Here is a 23,742-nt window from a genome sequence, read left to right as displayed (position 1 = left end):
CTGTTTGGCTAAGCAACGAGCTGTTAAGACAAAACATCCTCATGGAAAGCAGAATCTGTTTTATGTACACAGTTGTTGGGTTTTCAGAGGTCATAAAACATGTATTTCTTCTTCTGTGAATTTTGTTTACTATATGTCTTCTAGTGCAGTGTGAATGTCGAACATTGTTACACGAAAAACCTGCTCAAATAATAATTGATTAGGTCTATGCCCCCAACACTGGAACGGTTCTACCCCGAAACCTGCCTGGTTCTGCCTGCATGATCACTTTCCCATTACCACCAACATTTGCGTCGTGGCGTTTGAGTGTTGGTGAGCGTATATGAACTCTCTTCAATGTTCGTTCAAGGTCGCAAACATTCGCCAACAGTCAATACTTTTTCTTGTTGCTGGAAAGTTCAAAATTTCCTTGCGACATTTGCTAGCTTCACCAATAAGTGATGCGGGAAAGAACTCCACTGCACACTTCCATTTTCTGGTTTTAAGCCAAACGCCAATTCAGTGTGCTTTCAACGCTAAGTTTAACAGAGAGTGCCATCAACAGGAGTCCAAAAATACTACAACTGGTTCATGAAGCACATTTGAAGCTTCATTTACCTATCACTACGGTGCGGCTTGTATATCGTGTTTTTTTTTGTTTTTTTTTATCGGGACAAAAACAGACTGTCTTTATTTGGGTGGGGGTGACATGCCCCCTGCCCCTCACACACACACACAAACCCCTGCCATCTGTGCCCATGCACGTCACCCGCAGCCAATATGCAACCAAGAGTCTGAGGGCAGTGGGTGCCCTTGGACAGAAAGTGTCTGCAGGGTAAACAAACAAGAAGTTAGGCAGGCACAAAGTTGAAACTCAGAATTCAAAATGTACCAGTTTGCACGTCTAGCAAAAATGGCCAAACATTGGTTTAAGTATTAAAAAAATGTTTTATGAAGATGACAGTTTGCACCAAGATCATATTTCTTGTTTGAAAGCCAAACAAAGCAGAGGTTGGCGAGCATCCCGGAATGGATTGGCTTCAATCTATAAGCATAAAGAAATGACTCCATTCATAGTTGTAAATGTATGCACATTAATTTAAAATGTCATGCATTGGCTTTTTTGTTTGAAATATGAACATTACTTTGGATGCGTTGGAGAGAAAGAAAAATTCGAGCATCACGTAAAGCTGACGGCGGCACTGCCTCTCTGCCCCCTAAAGGTGACTACCAATAAGTAGTGATGGGAAAATGAAGCTTCAAGATGTTTCATGAACCAGTTGTTGTATTTTTCGGCTCCTCTAGATGGCACTGTTGGTTTAAATAAAGGATTTAAAAAAATGACAACTCATTGTGCTTTCAGCCCAATGTTGAACAGAGAGCGCCATCTACAGGAGTCCAAAAATACTACAACTGGTTCATGAAGCACATTTGAAGCTTCACAGTCGTGGTACCCTTGGGCTGGTCGCCAGCCAATTGCAGGGCACATATAGTGGACAAGAACTATTCCCAATCACAAACACATGTGCATTAAATGCAATTTAGAGTCCTAAATTACCCAGCATGCATGTTTTTGGAATGTGGGAGGAAGCTGGAGTTATGTGGAGAAAACCCACGCGAGTAAAGAGATTCAAACTCAGGACGTCTCGACTGTGAGGCATGCGTGCTCAGCACGAGTCACTTTGCTGCCTTTATTCCAATCAATAAACCAATAATAAAACCAATAAACACCACCACCCTCAGATGGCAACCTGACACCTTCTGGTTGCTAAGACGTGAGAGGGAATGTGTTTGTGTTTGTTCTCATCAAATGAGTAAAGGCAACAATCGCAAATGGTTTCAAGTATGCAAATGAGGCCAATTCACCCGGTGACTCTTGCCTTTGCACACGTATTTTATTCAGTGAGTTTCCTGTAATTCACGACTGCAATCCTCAGGAGTGAGAGGAAGGTAAAAAGCCTTTCTGAACTGAGAGTTCAGGAAATGTTGCAAAGCAATTTGAAGATCCTGCCTGATCCCATAAAAGCACCACCACCACCGCCGCCAGCATCATCATCATCATCATCATCATCATCATCAGTGTGGAAACATGAGGTCTCAAACATGAAGGAAGACGTGTCACAGTCAAAGGAAATCATTAATTATGTGAGAGTCATAGACAAGAGACCGCCGAGTCAGCCTGATTGCCTCTTGTGCAGCCCGAAAAAGAAGAGCCAGACTTCATCGGCTAAACATACAAGCGCAAGATTCACCGACAAAATTATCCTAATGGCTCTGAATAATTCATCGGCGTCTCAGATCTCTGAATAAACATGACATGTTTTGATTGGATGATGCAAATGGCTCACTTGATACTTCAACGTGATTCTTCCTACCGCTTCCCAATTTACGGCTGCGCAACCTGCAACGGGGAGGGAGACTTTGCTCACCAGCAAACAAAGCCAAACTCAAATTAGCGTCGCTTCGTGTCATTGTTTGGGGACTTTTAAATTACTTTTAATTGGTGGTTAGCAAATCAATACTCACTGTTGTGAGAAGACAGCGCAGAGCCATTTCTGTAATAAGAAAGCAATGTAATCGCGCTCATCAGACTGGCATTCCAACTATATCAATAGAAGTCTGTATCTTTGAACAAATAAGGGTTTGTTTGTATGGGGGGGGGGGTTGTTGTTGTGGGTGGTGCCAGTCTGAACATATGACAGAAGGCATTCAATCACTAACAAGAGAACCCAGTCGAGAGGTCAAACAATAAGATAGAGTGGTAAGAGTCCTCCTTCCTTGCTTCGTTACGACTGTCAGACTATGAGAGGGGCCGAGCAGGAAGGAGTCTTATGAAAGTCACACACAAACTGCGAGTGATGGGCAAATGAAGCTTCAAATGTGCTTCATGAACCAGTTTCAATATTTTTGTTCTCCTGTAGATGGCACTCTCGGTTCAACATTGAGCTGAAAGCAGACTGACTTGCCGTTTTTTTAAACTATTTATTTAAACCAACAGTGCCATCTAGAGGACAAGAAATATAATAACTGGTTCGTGAAGCAAATTTGAAGCTTCATTTTTTCCATCATGAGTCAAAACAATGCAACAAATCCACCCCCATCGAGGTTAAGGAGGCAAATTTGCCGAAAGCGTATCACTCAATATTGTGTTGGTACTGTCCTTATCACCATGGCGACGCTCCTCCTTTTCCATCCACCGCCGCCTGATCTCCAACTCCACCCCGCCCTCTTTTCTTGTTCCTTTTCTTCTCATCTTCCACTTTATATTTGAGTCGTCTCATGGGGTCAGTGAAGCTACGCAGCGACTTCTCCTGAAAGTCCTCAGTGATCATGAAGTTCCTGTCGATGAGCTCCGCCGCTTCCCGCCAGTTGCGGTAGCAGTCCGGACCGATGCGGATGATCTCATCTACTGCGTTTGGTGTGAGGACGGAGCAGTCGGGACGTAGGACCACGACTGTGGGAAGCTCCTTGATGTTAAACGTGTCCTCCAGCTCCCTGTGGACACGCATTGCAAAACAGATTTAGCCAGCTGAGTATATTAAATATAACAATCATCTTAACCAGCAGGATGTGTACTCAGCTCTTTGAGTAGTACCACTCACCTCCTGTAGGGGTCCTCATAGGCGAGAAACAGGCACTTTTTGGGCAGCTGTTTGAGGAAGTTGTATTGATGTTCTTCCGATTGGTCCAAACTCACATTTAAAAAAAAAAAAAGTACTCTTAACACATGAATAAATGCACGCAGCAATAAATTGATTTATGATGAATCAACAAAAAGATGGGGTGACGTGCTGGATGGATGGAAGTCACTGGTGGTGTACTGGAATTATCCACCCGAGTTTGCTACAGGCAGGGTGAATTAATTTCCCTCTCGATAAACAAAATGGATGAAATCAAATAAAATTAAATTAAAAGATTGATTGATTGATTGATTGATTGATTGATTGATTGACCAGGGGTCTCCAACTCCAGGTGTGTTGGAGGAGGGAGACGTCTTGAACATGCAGGATAGGGGTCCTCAGGGATGTTGTTAATATCTGTCAACTGTGGGCATGTGAAGCCCTTTGAGACTTTTCGGTGATGAAGTGTTGTAGATGTAAATTTCACTTGACTTTACTTGACCGTGAGGACCCGCGTTGGTGACCCCTGGCCAGTGCTTGCACATTATATATTAAATCATGGGGCGGGCCTCCCTTGGGGGGCGCGGTGCAATGCTTTTTTTCCACTGTACAATATTAAAGTGTAATTGCACATCCTCTCCAGTAGTTGGCAGTGGCGCTCACATTGCGCGCAACAAGTATTAACTCTCTTTTGCAACAAAAATGCTATTATTTATAGTTGCGGCGGCGAGTGGGTGGTGGGATGGCGGCGCGAATTGTTGTCTTTTTTCTGGGGGGGTGTGACAGAAATTAATTGAGAAGCACTGACTTATGGTAATGAACTGCTGTCTACGTTCAATGAAGTTGTTAATCTTGTACAATCCATGTCTGCTGTACCTGATGTATACGAGTACCAGCTGAGCCGAGCGATCCACATAGGACTCATCTGTCAAGCGTGTGAAGAAGTCACTGAGTTTGAGTGCAAATTGTCGACATCCGTCACATGCGGCAGAAGCAAAAAAAAGCATCAGAATGCGGTTCTGCAGGCGAAGGGCAATCTCACGTTCGGTGTCCAGCTCATCCCGGTCCTTGTTATTCTTCACCAGGACCCGATCGACGAACAGGTCGGCCATCATGAGCTGACTCGGGACCATGTGTTGACGCTAAAGAAAATATATGGGTGTTGGTCACATGAGAGGAACGCAACATAGCACGTGGCAAAGGGCAAATCCAGAGATGGATGGCTGCGTTGTATAGTTCAATGCCAGTCTTTGAAATGAACTAATGAGTCTCCTCGCTGTCATTCTCATGCAGCTCCCATTAATCGCACCAGCACATCTCGCTAGCTGTTAAATCTGATAATCCTCATTCTTGCTTACCTCTATCTCACACTAGCAAATCCTAAAAGAGGACCGAGTTTTTTTTTTTCCACCCTCTTATCTCCTCTTTCGAGTTGTACTTGAATCATTATCAAATCTGTCTCTTCAAATCACCTTCTCTCACCAACTGTGTCTCCTCACCTTAATTGCTGTTCACTCCTATTTCCTTTTGGCGTGTCTGTCTGCGCTGCACATCCTCTCTTGTGTCTGGGAGGGTGGGGTGAGACGAGGTGATACGCGGGCATATTGAGTGTGCATGAGTGTGGTGTGGATTTGTGTGTGTGTGTGTGTGTGTGTGTGAGTGTGTGGGTGGGGAGGCTCTACACACGAGCGGCGAATGTAAAGCAGGAAGCCCAAATGTACCCTCTCCACCTAAAAAAAAAAAAAAAAGAGATAAAGGGCAGCGAATGCCTAACTAATGGCAGTGCAAGATAGCCCCATACAACATGAATAACGTTCAATTACAGCAACTGTAATTCGTTGTTTTCTATCATCCAGCTTGAGTACTATCTCGTACAAAAAAATAACAACAAAGGTAAAATTGGTCTGAAGCTTCAAACAATAACAAAGTGGTTCCACAGATAAACAACATATCCAAGTAAGATGGGATAAGCAAACTAAATGCCTACTTGGTGAAACCTCGAGCAATTAACAGAAAAAAAGACCCTGTAAAAAATATTTGACATATCATATAACAAGTTTGCCAAATTTTAATGAATTTAAAAAAAAAAAAAAAACACCACATCGAAATGGGGCTCCAAAATTATGCAAAATTGAGTTCTCCTCCCAGCTGTGCAACTATGTGGGCATGGCCATTAAATGTGCATCCAAAGAGAGAACAGTAGTGATGGGAAAATGAAGCTTCAAGATGTTTCATGAACCACTTGTTGTATTTTTTGACTCCTCTAGATGGCACTGTTGGTTTAAATAAAGGGTTTCAAATCAAAATTAGTGGCTATCAATCTTAAGCAAAGGGAACGCCAGATGAAACTGAAACAAACACACAAACTTGCAGTGTCAATATACACACAAGTGCCGCAACAGGAATATACATTTAATGAAAGGCGTACACATTTGAGTACACAAGTGGGGACCACGGGGTATTCACATATTACGTCTGGGTGAACTATTGTATTTGTCAGTTGAACACCAGGTTCCCTCTCAAGGCCCAGGTTTATGTATGCTTAAGATTGTAAGTTAGCCTCCAGTAAATCCAGAGACACGGTGCGGATAAGATCTTCATTATAAGGTAATGCTGTAAAAGTACTTTTAGTACCTTTAAAGCAGCGTGTCTCGACCTTTATTGGGCCAAGGCACATATTAGAAATCATTTCACAGCATACCACTAAACAATAGATTAATTATGCACCTTCTGCCATGATGTCACTGGCATAGCTGGATGAACTAAGATGCATTGTAGCAAATAAAACATTTTCCAATTTTGTGAAACTGGATCATTTCCCCTGGCGCAGCTGATCTCTTACCGTACTGTACGCTAATGTGCCGCGGTACACTGGTTGGAAATCACAGTTTTAAAGTACACAAATGTAAAAGAGGCTCATTTGAAATACATTCGTATTCGGAAGTGATTACGATTCTTAGGGCCCACCCCTGGAAAATAATATTTACAGCGCAATTGAAGTGATGGGGCCCAACACAGAGCCCCAATTCCCCAGCAGCACCCCTGGTTGTCCCCATCAAGAGTGAGAGTACAGAGAAGAGATAAGAATCAGAATCAGAATCCTAATCAGAACCAGAATGCCCTTTATTGTAATTGTACTCAGTTGCACAACGAGATAGGAGAGCTCCCCGCTCTAGTGTAAATATAATAAATAATTTAATTAAATATAATAATTAAATGAATTAAATATATTTTATTTTATTTTATTTTATTTTTTATTTATTACACACCTGATAGGCCCCATCAAGTGTGAGACACCAGAGAAGAGAATCAGTTAAAAATGGCAACTGTGAACTCTTGATACAATCCAATATATCCTTAAGAGCAGATCGTTCACAGCAACCATCTTCTCAATAATCGTATGGATTCGTAGTGTTTTCATGGGCTACAAATGAAAAAGGACAAAGCTGGATCAGCTTGTCGAGAGAGAGAATATGCTCAGTCCTTCCTTTTGTTGTCTCCATGTTCCTTTAGAGGCCTCCTCCCTCTTTGTATCCCACACCTTCACTTTCATCGTCAGCTTTCCCTCTACCTCACAACCTCCACCATCGTTTTTTCCTTTTGTCGTCCTCTGTCTTATATTTGAGCCTCCTCACGGGGTCAGTGGCGCTGCGCATATTCAGGTTGTCAAACTCCTCGTTGAGCATGAAGCTTCTTTCAATCAACTCTGACGATTCTTGCCAGTTGCGGAAACAGTCGGAACCAAAACGGTAAATGTCCTGAACAGCATTTGGTGACAGGATGGAGCCATCTGGACGAAGGACCACCACAGTGGGGACATCTTTCACCTTGAACTTGGCCTGGAGTTCCCTGAACATATTTGTATTTTTAACATCACAATCATCAAAGTCAATCACAATCGACATCACATTTATTCACTCCGTATCCAATATACAACACCCCATATGTTGAGTTTAACATTTTGTCGTACCGTTTGAATATGTATTGGGTGTACGTTTTCCCGTACTCTACAATACATCTTGAAAAGCAGTAACCAACCGATGAGCTAAAAAAAAAATCACGCGTTGCACCAATATAGAAAAAAAAATATTTTCTATTCCGAGGGCATTGTTTGATTTGTCGCGCAACAATTCAGCTCTGGCTCCAGACTATATTTAATATAAATAGACTAGCCGTCACTAACGTGGTGCCTGTGGGCACCAGGTAGCCCCCAAGGACCATATGAGAAATGTCCGAGTGAGTTTAATAGAAATAACGTGCTGGATATTGATGTATATCTGTTTCCTAAATGACGCAATCATAAATACAATGAATGACCTCAAATAAAAAAATAAATTCAATAATCTCATCATATAAGTGACATTTTTAAAGGTAATTTGAGCAAATTTGTTGTTTCATAAGTGTGTATCAAATTGTTAATCACTAACAAAGAAGTAGTGATGGGTAAATGAAGCTTCAAATGTGCTTCATGAACCAGTTGTAGTATTTTTGGACTCCTTTAGATGGCGCTCTCCGTTCAACATTGGGCTGAAAGCAGACTAACTTGCCATTTTTTCAAACCCTTTATTTAAACCAACAGTGCCATCTAGAGGCCACAAAAATACAACAACTGGTTCATGAAGCAAATTTGAAGCTTCATTTTTCCATCACTAGTGGAGGAGCATATCATAACATGGATGGACAATAAAGTTGTTGGTTTTTTTTAATTCGTTTTGGAAAACGCGCTTAACTGAAAATACATGATTAGAATTATTATGTATGCTGTATGCCGATAGATAAATAAAGAGAGAGAGAGAGTAATTGTGCAACAACAATGACGTAATTAAAGCCAAGTATTTGACTGATAAGTGATGTACAAAGTTCATTTTTTAAAAATCCCTTCTCGATATAATAATAAATCAGCAAGGAATGAGCAAATTATTCAGAATACAGCTAAAATCATGCATTGTAAATATTCCCAAAAAGATGATTCCCCCCCCCAAAAAAAAAGAACCCATCCACTTACTTCCTGTATGGGTCCTCAAAGGCCAAAAACAGAACCTTTTTGTGCATCTCTTTCAGAAATCTTCCCTGTTGCTCCTCTGATTGGTCCAAGCTGCAGAAAGATAGAAATGATCAAGTGAATACACATGAGCTCATCTTGTGTGGGTGACATATAAACAAGCAAAGATATTGGCAGGGACCTGATGTAAATCAGCGCCAGCAGTCTGGGATATTCAATGTAAGCTGGGTCTTTGAGTCGTTTAAAAAAGTCGTTGAGAACAGGTACAAACTCCCAGCACTTGGCGCATTCGGCGCAAGCAAAGAGCAACATGAGGATGCGGTTTTCCAGAATGCCAACAATTTCCCGTTCGGTGTTGAGCTCATCCTGGTCCCAGTTGTTCTCCACTAGAACTCGGTTGAGGAAGAAGTCCACCATGATGGAATACAAGCGGAGAGAGGATGGAATGGATAAAAGGTCCCTCTGCGGAAAGAAAAAAAATGGATTGTTCCAATTGTAGTGTACTGAACGTGCCTGTTATCATCTATCGACATTTATTTCAGATCAACCTTGCAACATTATTAGCCGCATCGTTCAAAATCGAAGAAAAAAGTCTTGGCTTATAGTCCAGAAAATACGGTAAATATTTGCTATATAGTGAGCCACTTTAAGTTTCTACTGTGTACATTGCATTTTTCAGTAGTTTGAATTTTGTAACTCCTTATTACTAATTTAGTATGTTTATAACATCAATAGTAAGTATTTAATAAATAAATATAAAAAATCTTGGGAAAATTTACTGATAAAATTGCTTCATGACTCCTTCAATACCCCTCCAACCCCCAAAGAGAACCAAATGCAACGCTATTTGTTGTTTTTGTTATTACACATTAGTAAACGTGTAATACTTAACGCTCTACATTATATAGCAGGTCATGACCCAGGTAGCCGTTTGGAATTGGGATGATGCTGTGGATGGATGAAACACCTCACACAATATCCGCCTCTGATGTTGAAATAAAGTTGGAGCCGACATCTCCGAAATGTACTTTATCTGTCTCGGCCAGCCTGTCTTTGAGTGTCGCGGGAGTCACTGCAGGCTGTGAATTGACAGTGATAACCTCACAAATTAGATTTGGCTCTCTGGCTTTCAGCTGATCTATTTGGGACTACAACTGCACACTGAAACATCCGAGTGTGATAGAAGAGAAATATGTTGGAAGCTGGACGTTGCCTGGAAAAGGGGATTTACTGTAAGACTCAGAGAGGTCAAAGCTTAAATCCTACATTTGGAAAAGTCATTTCGCAATCATCCCGTTCACTTTTTGAAGCTCATTGATCCCGGTCTGATATACTAGCGCCATTGCCTTGTTTAGTTAATAGCTAATTTAATAGGCAATCAATCTTTGTACGTGTGGTGGCAGCTGAATACAGCACAAGTAAATTACCTCACCTTGAAATGCCTCGTCTCAAATGTACCCCAACTTTCTCCGCCAAGCCTTTGTATTCATCTTTGATTTGTTGACTCTCCTCCTCGGTCTTGTTCAGTTCATTCTTATTTTTTTCACTTCCAGTGGCAAAGTTCGCCGCCTCGTCTCTTCACTTAGTGCTTTGAATTCAAGCGACAGCAGGATTTACAGTTGAGGAGATTACAAGTGTGTTAAAGTGGGCGTGTCCATGCTGTCAGAGCAGAGGTCATTGTGTAGGCCCTAAAAAAAAAAAAACGCCGGCTCAGGAATGGCAATCTGATTACTTCAACAGAAGAAGGGACGATGGCAAGGATGAAGAAAGGGGATGAAGCGGATGGTGGGGCGACGACAAAAAAAAAAAAAAAAAATAGCCAAAATAGACATTTTACCGTGAAGTGAGATACAATCTCCTCTCATTGGCGCTCTGTGCTACCTGGCGTTTCCCTAATTACCAATGTCAGTCATTTATCCCTCCGAGCATAACAATGATTCTTTTTGCATCCTGTTATCAAGAAGATGCGACAGGCAAGATGCGGAGCGTCGCGGAAATGAACTGAGTAAGTCGATCGCTCGATCGGGGCGCAGTTCTATTAAACCTCAGCGAGTGCCACGGCTGAAAAGCGACTATTGATCCGTGGAGCCTTTTGCAGGAAAATTAACCGGCGTTAATCTCAGAGAAAAGGGGTGAGTTAAATATAGAGGTGAGGAGAGAGAGAGATCTAATAGGATTAGTCTGGCTCGCACGAAACTCTGCAGCTGCACGTGGATGCATAAACGCACACAGCGAACACACAAACGCCCCCGATTGGTTGACACTCGACAGCCGTTTTGTTCACTGACAAACTCAAATATTGTGAAAGTGGACAGGCGCTTGCACAGTCATGCATCACAAGTGAACAGTGACTATAGGAGACTCGGGGCTGGAAGCCAGAGCGGAGGATGAGAAGTAATGGAGGCCGACTGCAGCGTGCAGTCACCTGTGCGCTCGCAGCTATGCACCAGCAGGCACGACTTAAACGAGATTCCGCTAGCTCGTGCAAATCAATTAGACATCATCACAAACTGAGGCGCTTTGATGGAGTGGTTCTCCATTTTAGGCAGGGCTGGATTTCAAAATGACAACGGAAATATCAACATGACGAGAGCGCGGCAAATAATGTCAAAGTAGAAGAAAAAATAAATAAATAATTTGCAAACAACTGACGCACATTACGAAACACATTTGGATTTTTAAACAATGTGTTAGATATTTAATACAAAAGGACACACGTACATTCACTGGTGACAAAATAACTTTGGTAAGTGATGTTATAACTGGATAATAAATAAAACAATGAATAGTTGGTGTTAAGGGAAGAAGAAAAAGTGGCTCGCAACTGTCAAAATGAGCACCATGTGTCAATACATATTGTATTATTATTATTTTTTTTTGTTATGGTACATTACAGGATCATTTTACAGTCATTGGTCTTTGAACTCATCGCAACCGAGGAAAATAAGGCAACTGGTGGTGATGGAAGAAACGGGACAAAACATTGCAGATAACTTGAATTTGCTTGACATCCATCAAGAGCGTGGAATCTTTTTTTTTTTTTTTTTTTCCGTCAAACTCTGGCCTCAAATTTAAACCCTAGTCAGACTACGGATTAATAATAAGAAGATGTTTGCATTTTCAAGGTAATCTGCCGTAAAATTTTATTTTTGTGTTTTGACATTTTTAAATCTGGTCACATCGGGGCCGAGGGGGTGATGCAATAAATAAAATAAAAGCTGCTATGTAATCCATGTAGTGTGTCATTCGTTCTTTCCATTTTTAATTGGCATATAAAAAATTTTAAAAAGTAATAAATGATTGATTATTTTGATATTTGAAAATAAAAAAAGTGTGTATGTGTGCTGTCCTGATATTCCAAATTTCAAATAGGGCAATTCTCTCCCTGATGTTGAGGTCAACGCGATTGCTGAAAAGATCCTCTATGGTAGCCTTGTAGCCTCTAATTTTCCATGTCCGAGAATTTACATAAACTCCCTGAGCATTCTTTGGACCGAGGTGAGCAACATCAGACTTGCACACGGCAACCAAACCAGTCCAATACCTGAGATCACAACGAGTTACATGATGTAGATATGTTACAAAAAAAAAAAAAAATCTAACCAAATCTATAGCATTAATAGAACACAATTGAATGGAGATTTATGACACAAATAAAAAAAACTTTTATGTATGGCCCAAATTGACTCGTCCATAAAAGTTTTTTTTAAAAAACATGACGGACTATTGACAGAAGTACGTTTTTTTGGTTCGGCTTGAAATAATTGGTGTTGTTGTGTCCAGGCTGCTGACAAATGACGGACAAGCAACATTTTGTAAATTGCTCACCTCTGGTTATTACTCCTGATGGGAAAATGAAGCTTCAAGATGTTTCATGAGCCAGTTGTTATATTTTTGTGTCCTCTAGATGGCACTGTTTGTTTAAATAAAGGGTTTAAAAAATGGCAAGTCAGCCCAATGTTGAACAGAGAGTGCCATCTACAGGAGTCCAAAAATACTACAACTGGTTCACGAAGCAGATTTGAAGCTTCATTTACCCATCACTAGAGTATGGGGTACCGGACCCCCAAACATACGCTGTTGGAATCTGCCAAGGCTGCCCTTTGTCACTGATTTTGTTCATAACTTTTGAGGACGCAGCTGAAATGAGTGCTCTCTGAGTGCTCTCCCTGAGTGATAGTGTGAGGAGCTCGGTGTTAACGCTGCTGCCCTTGTGGCTTGACTCTGGAAAAGCGGTAGGAGGCGGATGGATGGATGTTTCAATGACATACAAAGGATATTTGATGGATATTTTTTTAAATAAGTCTTTTGTCGACATTCTAGCCATAACATGCCTGAAGAATAATTTGATGGATGGTGTCTTGGTCGAGGCAACAAACAAGCTATCCTATCTTAATGAATGCTTTATAGCACCATGCGTGATTCCAGCTCACATGAGCCGCACCAATCAAATTTATATAACATATTTACATTTTATATTTTAAACTTGAGTCTAAAATGTAAAATGTGAACATTTCAGGAATTTTCCTGCTTTTTGTTTTAGATTAAAAGAAACAAAATAATCAGTCCCTTTTTCATTCTTTGATTTCTGATTGGAAATGGAAAGAACGAACGATACATGGATTGTAAGTGACTCTTTTGAATGTAAATCGAACCGCCTCCTTTATGTGAAAGGTCAAGTGATGTTGATTCAACCTATCTCGCCTCTTCAACATTCCCGCCATTATCATAGCTTTGTTTTGCTGAACGGCATGTCAACCTGCTCAGTGTGTGTAACAGAGTGGCATCATAATTCATCCCGCGCACTCCAGTTCTCCAGCTCAGACTGCAGTACATCAGAGTTCTGTGCCTCAAGACTTAGTTCCACCTGCTCCTGAGTTTTCCTGGACTTGGCTCTGTCCCAGTCGGTCTTAGTTGTTTCATTGTTCCAGACTACGGAGGTCTCCGTGTCACTGATGTAGCCTGCGTCCCCTGTGTAGTGGGTCGGATACACCAGAAGCGGCTCTGCAGAGAACGCACGAAGGTTGCGATCTTCAAAGTGCTCCATGTAGTCTGAACTAGAGGGGAAAAAATATGTTAGAATGATTTTTTTTTTTTTTAAGAATAAACACCTCACTTCACTGTATACATACATATAAAAGTCACATAAAAACCCACCTAATAAAAGAAATAACTTAAATTTGTCAAAAGAAAAAAATAAATACACATTTTATGAAAATTGATGAGTGTTTCGGTTTTCACCCTTGGTTTCGTCATTTTCAGTTTTGTTCGACAACGTTGACAATTTTTATTTTGGTGCAGCTCTAAAAATGTCCTAAATAAATAAGATTAAATCAACACATTCCCAAACAAATAATAGAATCTGAAAAACAATTCGAAAATGTACAGGGACTCAGTGAAGAGACACGAGAGGAGGAGTTACGTTCTCCCTCTTACGAGTACCAGAAATTTGGCGAGCCGCAGTATTTTGGACCAACTGGAAATACATGATGGAGGATTGACTGACTCCGAAATAAAGTGCATTCCAGTAATTCATCGGAGATGTGACGCAGGCATACGTGGCAACTATGGGTTCTGACAGGCCCACCGCAACCGTGCTCATGGTGGGCCCACGGGGCCTATCTTTGGAGCAGGTTAAACCAAAAAAAAAAAAAAAAAACAAGAGCGAGAAGGACTGTACTCACACAGGATGTTTGTCATACATGATGGGAAGGAACTCATCAACAGGAAGCATCTTTTTCAGAGGCTCAGCCTTGAGGAGCTTTTGGGCTCCTTGCAAGGACAGCATGTAGCCCAAAGTCCAGTAGGAGTAGTCAGCCTCCACCAGATTGTGAACATTTGGTACCGACTTCTCTGGATGATCCACCTGCATTCGCTTACGGCCAATATAACTGCAAGGTAAGAAAAATAATTATACAGTAGCTCTTCTCATCAGAAAGTTTCGGAGAAAACATTCAGATCGCAAATAATTCCTTCCATTATTATTGTGCTGCCTATGAATGTGAAAAGACTGATTTTAATGTCAGGTCAACGGGTGTCGAGGAAAAAGCAGATGACAGATGGAAGGATTTCTTTGTATAAGGGGGAAATAATCCTCTCTATTTTTAACACAGAGTTTTCATTGCATGGACTCACATGAGATCCCAGTCAAGCTTGTGTGTTGTCACCTCCTGCAGCAACGCCCGGAGACGGCGTTTAAAGAACACCTCGAAGCGCAGGTCGTCCTCAATGACCAAGGATGTGTGCAGGCCGCGATCCACTATCTGCACGCACACACGCGCTTAATGGTAGACACTTGACTTGTATTTTTATTTTAAAGCTTGATGTAACAGATTTCTTTTTTTTTTTCATTTGGTGTTCCTGAAAACTGCACAAGCTTGGGCGGAATATTTACCCGACATTGAAGGCATTCCTAAAAACAAAAGCACGTTCTTCACACCTGCTGATGTAAGGTGTTTTAATAACTGCTATATAAATGCAATTACAGAACACTCACCTCCTTCCAGATGTTGTAGTGCGAGAGGAAACAACCCAGTTCACCCTTGGTGAGAGGTCGACCATGATATGGGTCTTTGTACCCGGGCAGCATAAGAATCCCCATGGACTCGATGTCACTCTTGTTCGTAGCCCTGATGAACGCAGAAGAGATAAACAACGGGAATAATAAGACATCATCTGGATGAGATTGTTGTACAGGGAATACGACTTCTCGGGAAAAACATTTGATCCTACTGCATCTCATGAAAGCCAATACAAGCAATTTATAAAATGTCTTGCGTTCCAACTGATACTTAAAGTATTCATTTGAAGGGTTTATTATTGCCGTGGTGTGGAAATGCAATGCATAATATATTACGTTAACATTTCTAGATTATTTAGAGAGGGGCAAAATGTACTGTTTTGCGATGACTCCAAGTATGGTGGCAATAAGCCATATGGTAAATAATATCGCTATTATATTGTCATGTTATTATCCTTGCATAACTTGCAAATAAAGTTGCACAGTCATACACAGTTTTAAATAGTGAGAAGACCGATGTACTTTTTTCAAGGACGATACCGATACGGATTATGAGTAGTCACGGAGGCCGATAAATGATATATGTCAAGCCGATATTTATTGGTTGAAAAAAATGGGGGAAATGGTGTCAAAATTTTGAAAAATATAAACGCCAAAACTTGACTTTAAGCACATTTTATTAAATTACTTCAGTGATTTGCAACATGTTAAAGCTTTTTTTTTTTTTTAGATCTTAGAAAATAGAAAACTTAATTTCAAAAGCCTAACAAAAAGTGCACAAAGCTCCCAGGCTCATCTTACTGCTGATTGGCTGAGAGAGAGAGAGGGAGAGAGAGAGAGAGACAAGAGCGCTGCAGCTAGCCAAAATAAATCATCTTTTAATTTATTGGCCTTGAAAGATAAAAAAAAAAAAAAAGGCCGATTATCGGCAAAATGCCAAATATTGTCCGATAATAGGTCCATCACTAGTTTTCAATTCTAAATTCGGGTCGTGATAATTTTGTGAAAATGCTGGTCAACTCTTAGCCACCGCCTCCTTGCACGTCAAATGACGACACAGGAGACGAAACGTACTTGCCATCCACAGCAGCAATAACTTTACAGCTGAGTTCCATCTCGTGCAAAGTTCTTAGCATGCGCTCACGCCGATCAGCTCTCCGTACCAGATTTATCATGAACACCTGTTTGCACACAATTTAAAAAATAAATAAATAAATAAAGCTCACAAATGCACTCAGGAATATGTGTTATGTGTGTGTGTGTGTGTGTGTGTGAGAAAGACAAGACTGTACCTCATCAAAGCCAATCTTGTTTGGCTGTTTAGGAGGAAGGGTGAGGAAGCTGGAACATTCCAGTGGAGGATTTTTCACTTTCAAAGAAGATGGCAGAAGTTTACAAAGAGAATGCGTAATGAATCAGAGGCTCCCGAAATGCAGCCTACAGCGCCAAAATGCCGTGCTCAGAAAAACTAAGCAATCATTTCTTTCGCGGCGTGTTTGTGTTCCTTTTCTCGATGGATGACTCCAAATTGTGTGGCATATGAAAGATAATGACTACACAGCGCTTTGGTTACCAAAATGTTTTTTTCAGTCGGCGTAATAACTCAATCAAAAACATTCACGGCATGCTCAGATGAACTCCATCGCTACAGAGTACACATGTTTTCTGTTGCACATAATGCATAATTTATTATTTTCTAGAACTGTCTGCCACGGTTTGAAACTGGAGAAAAAGTTTTGGCAGCAAACTGAAACCCGCTTTACTGCGCTATACAATATGTTGTGTTGCTTTTTAATGTATGTGTCTTCTTGTTTTACAATTTGACATTGAACTCACCCATGATCTCAAGATGAGTGTGCAGGAAGCTCTCTGCTTCATCCAACAAAGTAGCGTGGGACCGTACAGGCAACGGAAAGTGTCCATACGTCTCTTTGTTGCACACGTACATCTGAACATCTGAACGGATCAGAATCAGAATGCCCTTTATTGTCATTCGACTCAGTGTGCAACGAGATCGGAGAGAGCTCCCCTCTCCAGTGCAATAAAACTAATAATTTAATTAAATATATCAATTAAATTAATCGAATATTAAATAATTACATTTTAAAAAATTATTAATTTTTTTTTTTTTTAAAAAGCCAGACCATGACAGTCGATGCAAAAATCACACGTGTCACATTTACCCACCCCCCCGCCAAGATATTTCATGCATCTCACCTGCCATGCGAGCAGAATAAGCAAAGACGATGACATCATCAAGGGCCCAGCTGTACTCCGGGTGTGGCGGGTAAAAAGCCAACTGACGGGAGGCTTCCTTCCGTAAATCAACCAAGTACGTTGAGTGCACCATCGGTACGGCAAAACACCCAAGACGCTCCTGCTTCCTAATTGGTATGTAGGCTGGCGTTCGCTTGTAGTAGCCCTGCCAAGATGGTTGCACTCATTCACCAACCATGCCAAAGAAACGCTTTGTGTTTCTAAAAGCATATTTGATTACACAGATTAAATATTGAAGATTCTGATATTGGTGTGAATCCTTAAAGGTACCATATGGAGGAAAGTACATGATTATGATTACAATTCACACTTTTTTTTGGAGGTGGTCACCATGATTTTCTTTGCTGCCATGCTCAAATGCCGTGTTTTGGGGACATAAAAAAAAACATCAACATTTACCTGTGAGGTCATGCCACACCAGAAGTTGGAGTATGCAGCTCTGGACTCCAACATGGGGGCAACAATGGTCTTGTTTTCTCGCATCAGTTTCCACAACACATCTGGGTTGGTGAGCAGGTTGTCACAGTCGGCCACCTGTCAGCAAAGAAAAGAGCACGATACTTGGATAGCAAGACCACTGTTCTGCCCTTGGATCCTCTGTGAAATCTTAAACAAGTGAGCTGGCTGTAAATGTGTCTGGCTGAGAACCATGTCACAGACGCAAGGAGCTCTCCCAGAAACAAAATGTTCATTTCGACACAGGTAACCATAGCAACAGGATGTAAGCTTTATCATCCACTGCCAAACATCTCTGTTAACTCCACTTCTTCCGTTAAAATGTCCAAATACAAAGTGGGTGAATAAAATATGTTGAAATACACTGTGGCTCATGTTTCAAAGGGACATATCGTGGGCGTCTGACCATTCTGTTTGATTTTTTCAATTAACAGAAAGGAAAACCCTCCATTAAAATTGAAACCGTTTTCCCCATACATGTTCATATCACTGATTGACAACCTACCAAGAGGTAGTCAGCCCAGATCTCACGGGCTGTGTCCAATGCCCCCTGACGAAGCTTCATCACGTGTTCATAACGAAGATTATTCCACTGTTTGGGCCCCAACTCGTCCTCAAAGGCACTAAGGCGAGCACAGATGACACAGGTGTTAAGAGCTGAAACACGGTGTCTGGGTCGCACTCACGCACACTCACACACAAAATTACCTGGATCTATCATCTGGGCGCCACTCCACATAGTGATAGTCATTCTGCACCTTGATGAGCCACTCTCGAAGGACGGCGGTGGTGTTATCTATGTTGTGATCTGTCGCCACCCTGTGGCAAGTTAAGGGATAGACGCACTTTTTCAATGAAGGGCACACATGGCGTACACTGATTAAATATATCGGAACAGAGGTGTTGATGTCTCATTAAAACGTCGCCTGGTAAAATATGTTCTTCATAAAAAGGATTCTACGGTGATATAATTTGGCTGCACTGGTTCAATGACTGAATCTGGAGCACCGTATCCATCACAGTAGTGCAATATAATCACCTCATTAGTCACGCACACAAATGCCCAGAGCGCCACTATTGTTTTCTGTCCTGCTCCATCGGTATATATTACGATATCTTCAGGATTGGACACAACCAGTGGCAAAAAGTGTGAAAGAGCAAAAGACTATAATTTCAGTGGCACACATTAATGTCTCAACGTGAATGGCCCGAGGAGCTTAAGTTAGCATGTGCTGTCATCTCACAAGGAAAGGGAATACTTACATGACGTGCATTCAAATAACGGTTGAAATAAAAAAGATGGGGTTTTATAAAAAAAAAAAAAAAAAAAAAATTGAAATCGGAAAATCTGACAAGTTCATTTACATTATTTAAAACGACAGAAAGAAAGTGATTGCATCAGAACACCCTCTGGAATTGAGCCATACCATATCAAGTTGAATCGGAATACCACAGAACCGAACCAAATAGACAAAAAAAAAATAGGAGGGCAGGCAACATACATGCCGTCTGCGTTAGCAAAACAAATTTTGAGCATGATCGGCAAAGGCAAAGAGCGACAACATAGAATGTGTCGGAATGTGAGAAAACGGATTTACACCTTAGGGCATGATGTAGCCGTTGACGGACGGCATGCCGCAGGTGGTTACTTTGCCATCTGCGTGTGGTGTTCTCACATTCAAGTGCTGTCTCAGCGCTTACAAGCGAGCACTTCACAGCACAGCCATTTTCGTGTTCTCATGCGCTCTCTAATGTCTACATGTCTTTCCCTGAACCTGGAAGTATCCAAACAGCAGTGGACAAGGTCAAGTATAGCACATCTGCGGTCTAATGAGATCCAACACAAATATTTGCGAACCTTCGAATGACACAGTGAAGCAAAGCATAATGTATTGAAGTAGATTATGTATAATCTGGCCAACACACATCCAAACAACAAATCACCGGAGAGATGCTATTCATTTTCATTTCATTTTCTATTCAGGTGGGACACAAAGCAGACATGCCAAATGTGTCTCACGTTAACATTTTTAATTGTTACAAAAACACCAAAAGAAGTGAACCACTTTACAATGTGAACATACACAGACCTTATTTTGGAAAAAGTGTGAACCAAAAGCCACAGAAATCCTAAGAAAGTGCAAAAATAAAATAAAAAAATATATATATTTATATATTTATATTAAAAAGTCATTTTATGCTGTTTTATGTGACTTCCGGGACAACTTTTCCCCCCAAAATGTAGGCTGACACAATTCAGAATATAAACTGATTTAACAACACAAAAAAATTGGATGCGGCACTGAACTAATCTTTGCAAATCTCGCCAGGGTATGCGGAATGAGTTAAAATAGCAACAAAAGCCGACCTAAACAATGGGAGCGACCCGAATGTACCGTAAACTTTATGGAAAGTTCTCCTCTACCCTGCAAGTCCATACAGAACACGCCGTGTTTTCGCCGTAACAATCGACATGCATGTGTTTATACGAGGCGGCGTGCCAGAGTGCTTCATCTTCCGCTGTCAGCTTGATCGCTGCAGGTATTGACAGGTGGCTAAGGCCACTGAGTTTATGTTTTGAAACTTTCTACAAGGTCTGTAACTAACAGAACGCAGACAAAGAGCTGTGCTCAAGCTGCCACATGGATATACTAATCCGAAACTTTTGGCAATGCATTACCCAAGGAAACAAATGAATGCATGCTGGTTTTATACGAAATTCAACATTGAAAGGAAACAGCCCTCCCTCTTGATTGAACAATAAATTAACTTATGTCTAAATTTAGTCCAAAAGCACTCCATTACTCCAACCACACTCGAGTCTGCTTGACGCTGCTGACGCGCCGTCGCTTTGCTAAACCACTTGGGTGCCAAACAATAATCTAACCTGTCAAATGTGAATGCAGATGAAAAGATTAGCGTACTTTAATCTCCGAAAAGCAAGTCTACTGGCACGTGATCAAAACGAGAGGAAGTAAGGTGTAAATATAATACAAGTATGGAACGCTGGGACGAGATAAAATAGGGGGGAACATAGTACTGGTCCTACTGAAGTATCAGGTTTTCATATTGATGATAATAATAATAATATCAACAGGTGGCTTTTTTTCGCATGGTAAATCCATATCGCTTTTATAGATCAAACTCAAAAGCATAAAACTTAATTATATCTTAAAAACCTGATGTGCTAGAAAAAAAAATACTTTTTTCCAATCAGCGTCAAAAATGCATTTAAAATGTGCTGATGCCAAGTATAATTTGTTAATCAGCTTCTGGCGCTCCAAATAAATCTCCATCCACAACCCCCCCCCCCCCTCAGAAAAAACACAAATTAAAGTTGGTTTTTTTTCACTTGATATAATCAGATAATTTGACATATTTTGTTAGGCACTTCACATTGTCAGCAAAGCCATAGCAACATGTTGTTGTTTTTCGACAGTAGTGAGAGATACATAAAGTATATTTTTTCTTCTGGCTAGTATGAACACTGTGTAAATTAGTAAAAGGAAACTTTTTGTCATTGTGAACTTTATCCAAATTAGCTTTGTAGACAATTGGTCATCTTAAGAGTTTTTCCATTACTTTCTTCCCATGTACATTCTGCAACCGTTTACTTTCACACGTGTAAATTTGTTAAATCAGAACAACTTTTCCCATGGTCTCTAGACAAATATCTGTAGAGTGTGAGAACTTTGGCCACCTCTGACTGGGACACAAGGTAACAAATCTTCCACAGCTTTTGTGCTAGGACTGTGGAGTGCAAAAGAGTGAGGCGGTGTTTCCAGTCGAGTCTAAAGATGTGGCAGGAAAAGAGGGGCAGGGACAGAGGAGGGGGAATGTGAGGGGGAATGAGAGAAGATCCCAAAGTGAATGGAACTTTTCACAGACACGACTCGACTAGCGCAAAGGGCCCTGGCTCCTCCTTTCCCTTGCATCAATCCGAGATGATCCTCACTGCTTATATGCACTTATTATATTGTCAGGATACACTAAACTGGATAGAATGAGACTAAAATAAGGATAAAACAGATGTTATTTCACGGTGGTTAAGGACAAAGCTGGTTAGATAAACTCGTCACTACCTGTCAAGATGCGTCTTGTTATTCGGTGCAAATGTAATAATTGTGACTTTGGAGCAGCGACACTCACCACAAAGCGATGCGATCCTTCGGGTAGCGGAGGCGCTCAAGGGCTCCGAGGAAGAGCGGCAAAGAGTGGGCAGAGTTGCGGCAGATGAGCGCGACAACCACCCGCGGGGCGAGGAGAGGGGACTCGGGGCTCCAGCGCTCCTCGGGGAAGTAGCCCCGACTCAGCCCTGAAAAGTGGACGAACAACAGGGCGGATAGCAGCGAGGCGATGCGGGGCATGGCAGGGAGAGACGCGCGGAAAAGTGTAGCAGCTTAGAGAGGAGGAGACCAGCGTGAGGTTAGAGGTGAAGTGCGTCCTGCTGTTGTGTTATGCCGATAGTGGCGACATGGCGGAGGAGTTGGCTGAGTTAAAGGGGAAGGTTCAGGCTGTCCAGGTGGTGCTCCGCCTTCCAAAGAACGTGTCGTTGTGCTTTAGATAACAAAACAAAATCCACACTGTAATTCCCTCATTATATTGATAATAATATTTTAGAAAACGTTATTTGCGTCTGTGCTGTCGATGGCCATGGCTCATTCTTCCTGACACGCGCATGCGTGCTTTCCCCTTTAAGAATAACCACCCGAGAGTCTTTCAGGAAGCAGTGTAGGCGTGCCGTAAAGTCATCTATTATAAAAAAAAAAAAGTTCATCTATTACGCTACATATTATTGGACCCCAGGGACTTTTGCTCGTCATCTCATTGGAGATGGCTAAAGTATTCGGTACAAGTATAAGTATTGATTGACTCTTGTACTTCAGTAATATAAAATAAAAAATTTACCGATTGAAATCTTAATAATAATAATAATAATGCCTTTATTAGTCCCACAATGGGGAAATTCGAGATTCGAACCCAGGCCTCCTGGGGAGACTGGGTCCTGAACGCGGCGCCTTAGACCACTCGGCCATCCTGGCAAATCTTATATATATATATATATATATATATAAAGTTAGATGTTCAAAGCCTGTGTACACTGAAAAAAAAAAAAAAAAAAAAAAAAAAATATATATATATATATATATATATATATATATATATATATATATATATATATTTTTTTTTTTTTTTTTTTTTTTTTTTTTTTTTTCAGTGTACACAGGCTTTGAACATCTAACTTTTTATTTGGTCATCAATGACTACCACTAGTGATGGGTAAATGAAGCTTCAAATGTGCTTCATGAACCAGTTGTAGTATTTTTGCACTCCTGTAGATGGCACTCTTTGTTCAACATTGGACTGAAAGAACACTGACTTGCCAATTTTAAACCCTTTATTTACACCAACAGTGCCATCTAGAGGACACAAAAACAATAACTGGTTCATGAAGCAAATTTGAAGCTTCATTTTCCCATCATTAACAACCACACGTCTTGCAAACTTTCATTTGGCCTCCCATTAAGACTAATAATACATGTAACATCAGTTGCAACGAATAAACAAATACACTCCGGTGTTCCCTGCTTTCATTTGGTACGTTCCATCTGAAAGAGGCTCCATATGCGAATGGCCCACCACCACCAGCTGCTCCCTGTTTCATTTCCTGATGATGAGTCAGAGCCTGCATGGTCCCTTGGGCATCAAAGCAAAATGAGAAGTCTTCACGTAAACAACATGCAGACATGCAGGACATAGTTTACTTCTGTGGCCGCAGCGGACTGCAAGAAGAGATCAGTTATCCACATGTTATGTTTTGTGTGTTATGTCTTCGTAAATTCTCTGGCATCCAAGTCATGGTAATGTGTGTTTTCATCACAGACAAT

General features: G+C 41.1%; 3 protein-coding genes across 5 annotated transcripts; all 3 read right to left on the bottom strand.

Annotated features, from left to right (window-relative positions):
• Positions 1 to 1,435: 1,435 nt before the first annotated feature.
• Positions 1,436 to 5,223, bottom strand: LOC148332513 (nucleoredoxin-like protein 1). Of its 3 annotated transcripts, XM_088303116.1 has the most exons (5): positions 5,099 to 5,223; positions 4,642 to 4,741; positions 4,476 to 4,524; positions 3,582 to 3,671; positions 1,436 to 3,474 (listed from the first exon to the last, which is right to left on the bottom strand). In XM_088303116.1, the coding sequence occupies exons 2-5, from the start codon at positions 4,730 to 4,732 to the stop codon at positions 3,144 to 3,146; spliced, it is 561 nt and encodes a 186-aa protein (XP_088159242.1). In that variant the 5' UTR covers positions 4,733 to 4,741; positions 5,099 to 5,223; the 3' UTR covers positions 1,436 to 3,143. The 3 variants fall into 3 exon arrangements, with proteins under 3 accessions (XP_088159242.1, XP_088159239.1, XP_088159241.1); XM_088303113.1 differs by having other exon boundaries at positions 4,476 to 4,741; XM_088303115.1 differs by lacking the exon at positions 5,099 to 5,223 and having other exon boundaries at positions 4,476 to 5,040.
• Positions 5,224 to 6,698: 1,475 nt separating this feature from the next.
• LOC148332512 (nucleoredoxin-like protein 1) lies at positions 6,699 to 10,680 on the bottom strand. The gene is made up of 4 exons (XM_088302372.1): positions 10,034 to 10,680; positions 8,783 to 9,063; positions 8,605 to 8,694; positions 6,699 to 7,448 (listed from the first exon to the last, which is right to left on the bottom strand). Exons 2-4 carry the CDS (start codon positions 9,016 to 9,018, stop codon positions 7,172 to 7,174), a joined length of 603 nt encoding a protein of 200 aa, XP_088158498.1. The 5' UTR covers positions 9,019 to 9,063; positions 10,034 to 10,680; the 3' UTR covers positions 6,699 to 7,171.
• A 628-nt stretch (positions 10,681 to 11,308) lies between these two features.
• On the bottom strand, positions 11,309 to 22,448 carry LOC148332511 (procollagen galactosyltransferase 1-like). Its single transcript, XM_088302369.1, has 12 exons — positions 22,004 to 22,448; positions 18,563 to 18,673; positions 18,360 to 18,477; positions 17,798 to 17,932; positions 17,339 to 17,543; positions 16,958 to 17,077; positions 16,414 to 16,490; positions 16,196 to 16,302; positions 15,098 to 15,230; positions 14,737 to 14,864; positions 14,286 to 14,492; positions 11,309 to 13,658 (listed from the first exon to the last, which is right to left on the bottom strand). Exons 1-12 carry the CDS (start codon positions 22,219 to 22,221, stop codon positions 13,388 to 13,390), a joined length of 1,830 nt encoding a protein of 609 aa, XP_088158495.1. The 5' UTR covers positions 22,222 to 22,448; the 3' UTR covers positions 11,309 to 13,387.
• Between the last annotated feature and the right edge of the window lie 1,294 nt (positions 22,449 to 23,742).

This window comes from Idiotropiscis lumnitzeri, chromosome 8, assembly GCF_059441095.1.
Source record: "Idiotropiscis lumnitzeri isolate Australia: NSW breed Sydney's pygmy pipehorse chromosome 8, RoL_Ilum_1.0, whole genome shotgun sequence".
Classification (NCBI taxonomy): domain Eukaryota; kingdom Metazoa; phylum Chordata; class Actinopteri; order Syngnathiformes; family Syngnathidae; genus Idiotropiscis; species Idiotropiscis lumnitzeri.
The sequence above is the reverse complement of the archived record's forward strand: the minus strand, read 5'-3'. Positions and strand labels throughout refer to the sequence as shown.

Coding starts and splice junctions, on each gene's coding strand:
- LOC148332513 (XM_088303113.1), bottom strand. CDS start 4,732: ATGGTCCCGAGTCAGCTCATGATGGCCGACCTGTTCGTCGATCGGGTC. Junction 3,672..4,475: donor CTGGTACTCGTATACATCAG/GTACAGCAGACA, acceptor TTTAAATGTGAG/TTTGGACCAATCGGAAGAAC. Junction 3,475..3,581: donor TATGAGGACCCCTACAGGAG/GTGAGTGGTACT, acceptor GCGTGTCCACAG/GGAGCTGGAGGACACGTTTA.
- LOC148332511 (XM_088302369.1), bottom strand. CDS start 22,221: ATGCCCCGCATCGCCTCGCTGCTATCCGCCCTGTTGTTCGTCCACTTT. Junction 17,078..17,338: donor TTATTCTGCTCGCATGGCAG/GTGAGATGCATG, acceptor TGATCCGTTCAG/ATGTTCAGATGTACGTGTGC. Junction 15,231..16,195: donor ATTGCTGCTGTGGATGGCAA/GTACGTTTCGTC, acceptor TGCGTTCATCAG/GGCTACGAACAAGAGTGACA.
- LOC148332512 (XM_088302372.1), bottom strand. CDS start 9,018: ATGGTGGACTTCTTCCTCAACCGAGTTCTAGTGGAGAACAACTGGGAC. Junction 8,695..8,782: donor CTGGCGCTGATTTACATCAG/GTCCCTGCCAAT, acceptor ATCTTTCTGCAG/CTTGGACCAATCAGAGGAGC. Junction 7,449..8,604: donor TTTGAGGACCCATACAGGAA/GTAAGTGGATGG, acceptor AAATATGTTCAG/GGAACTCCAGGCCAAGTTCA.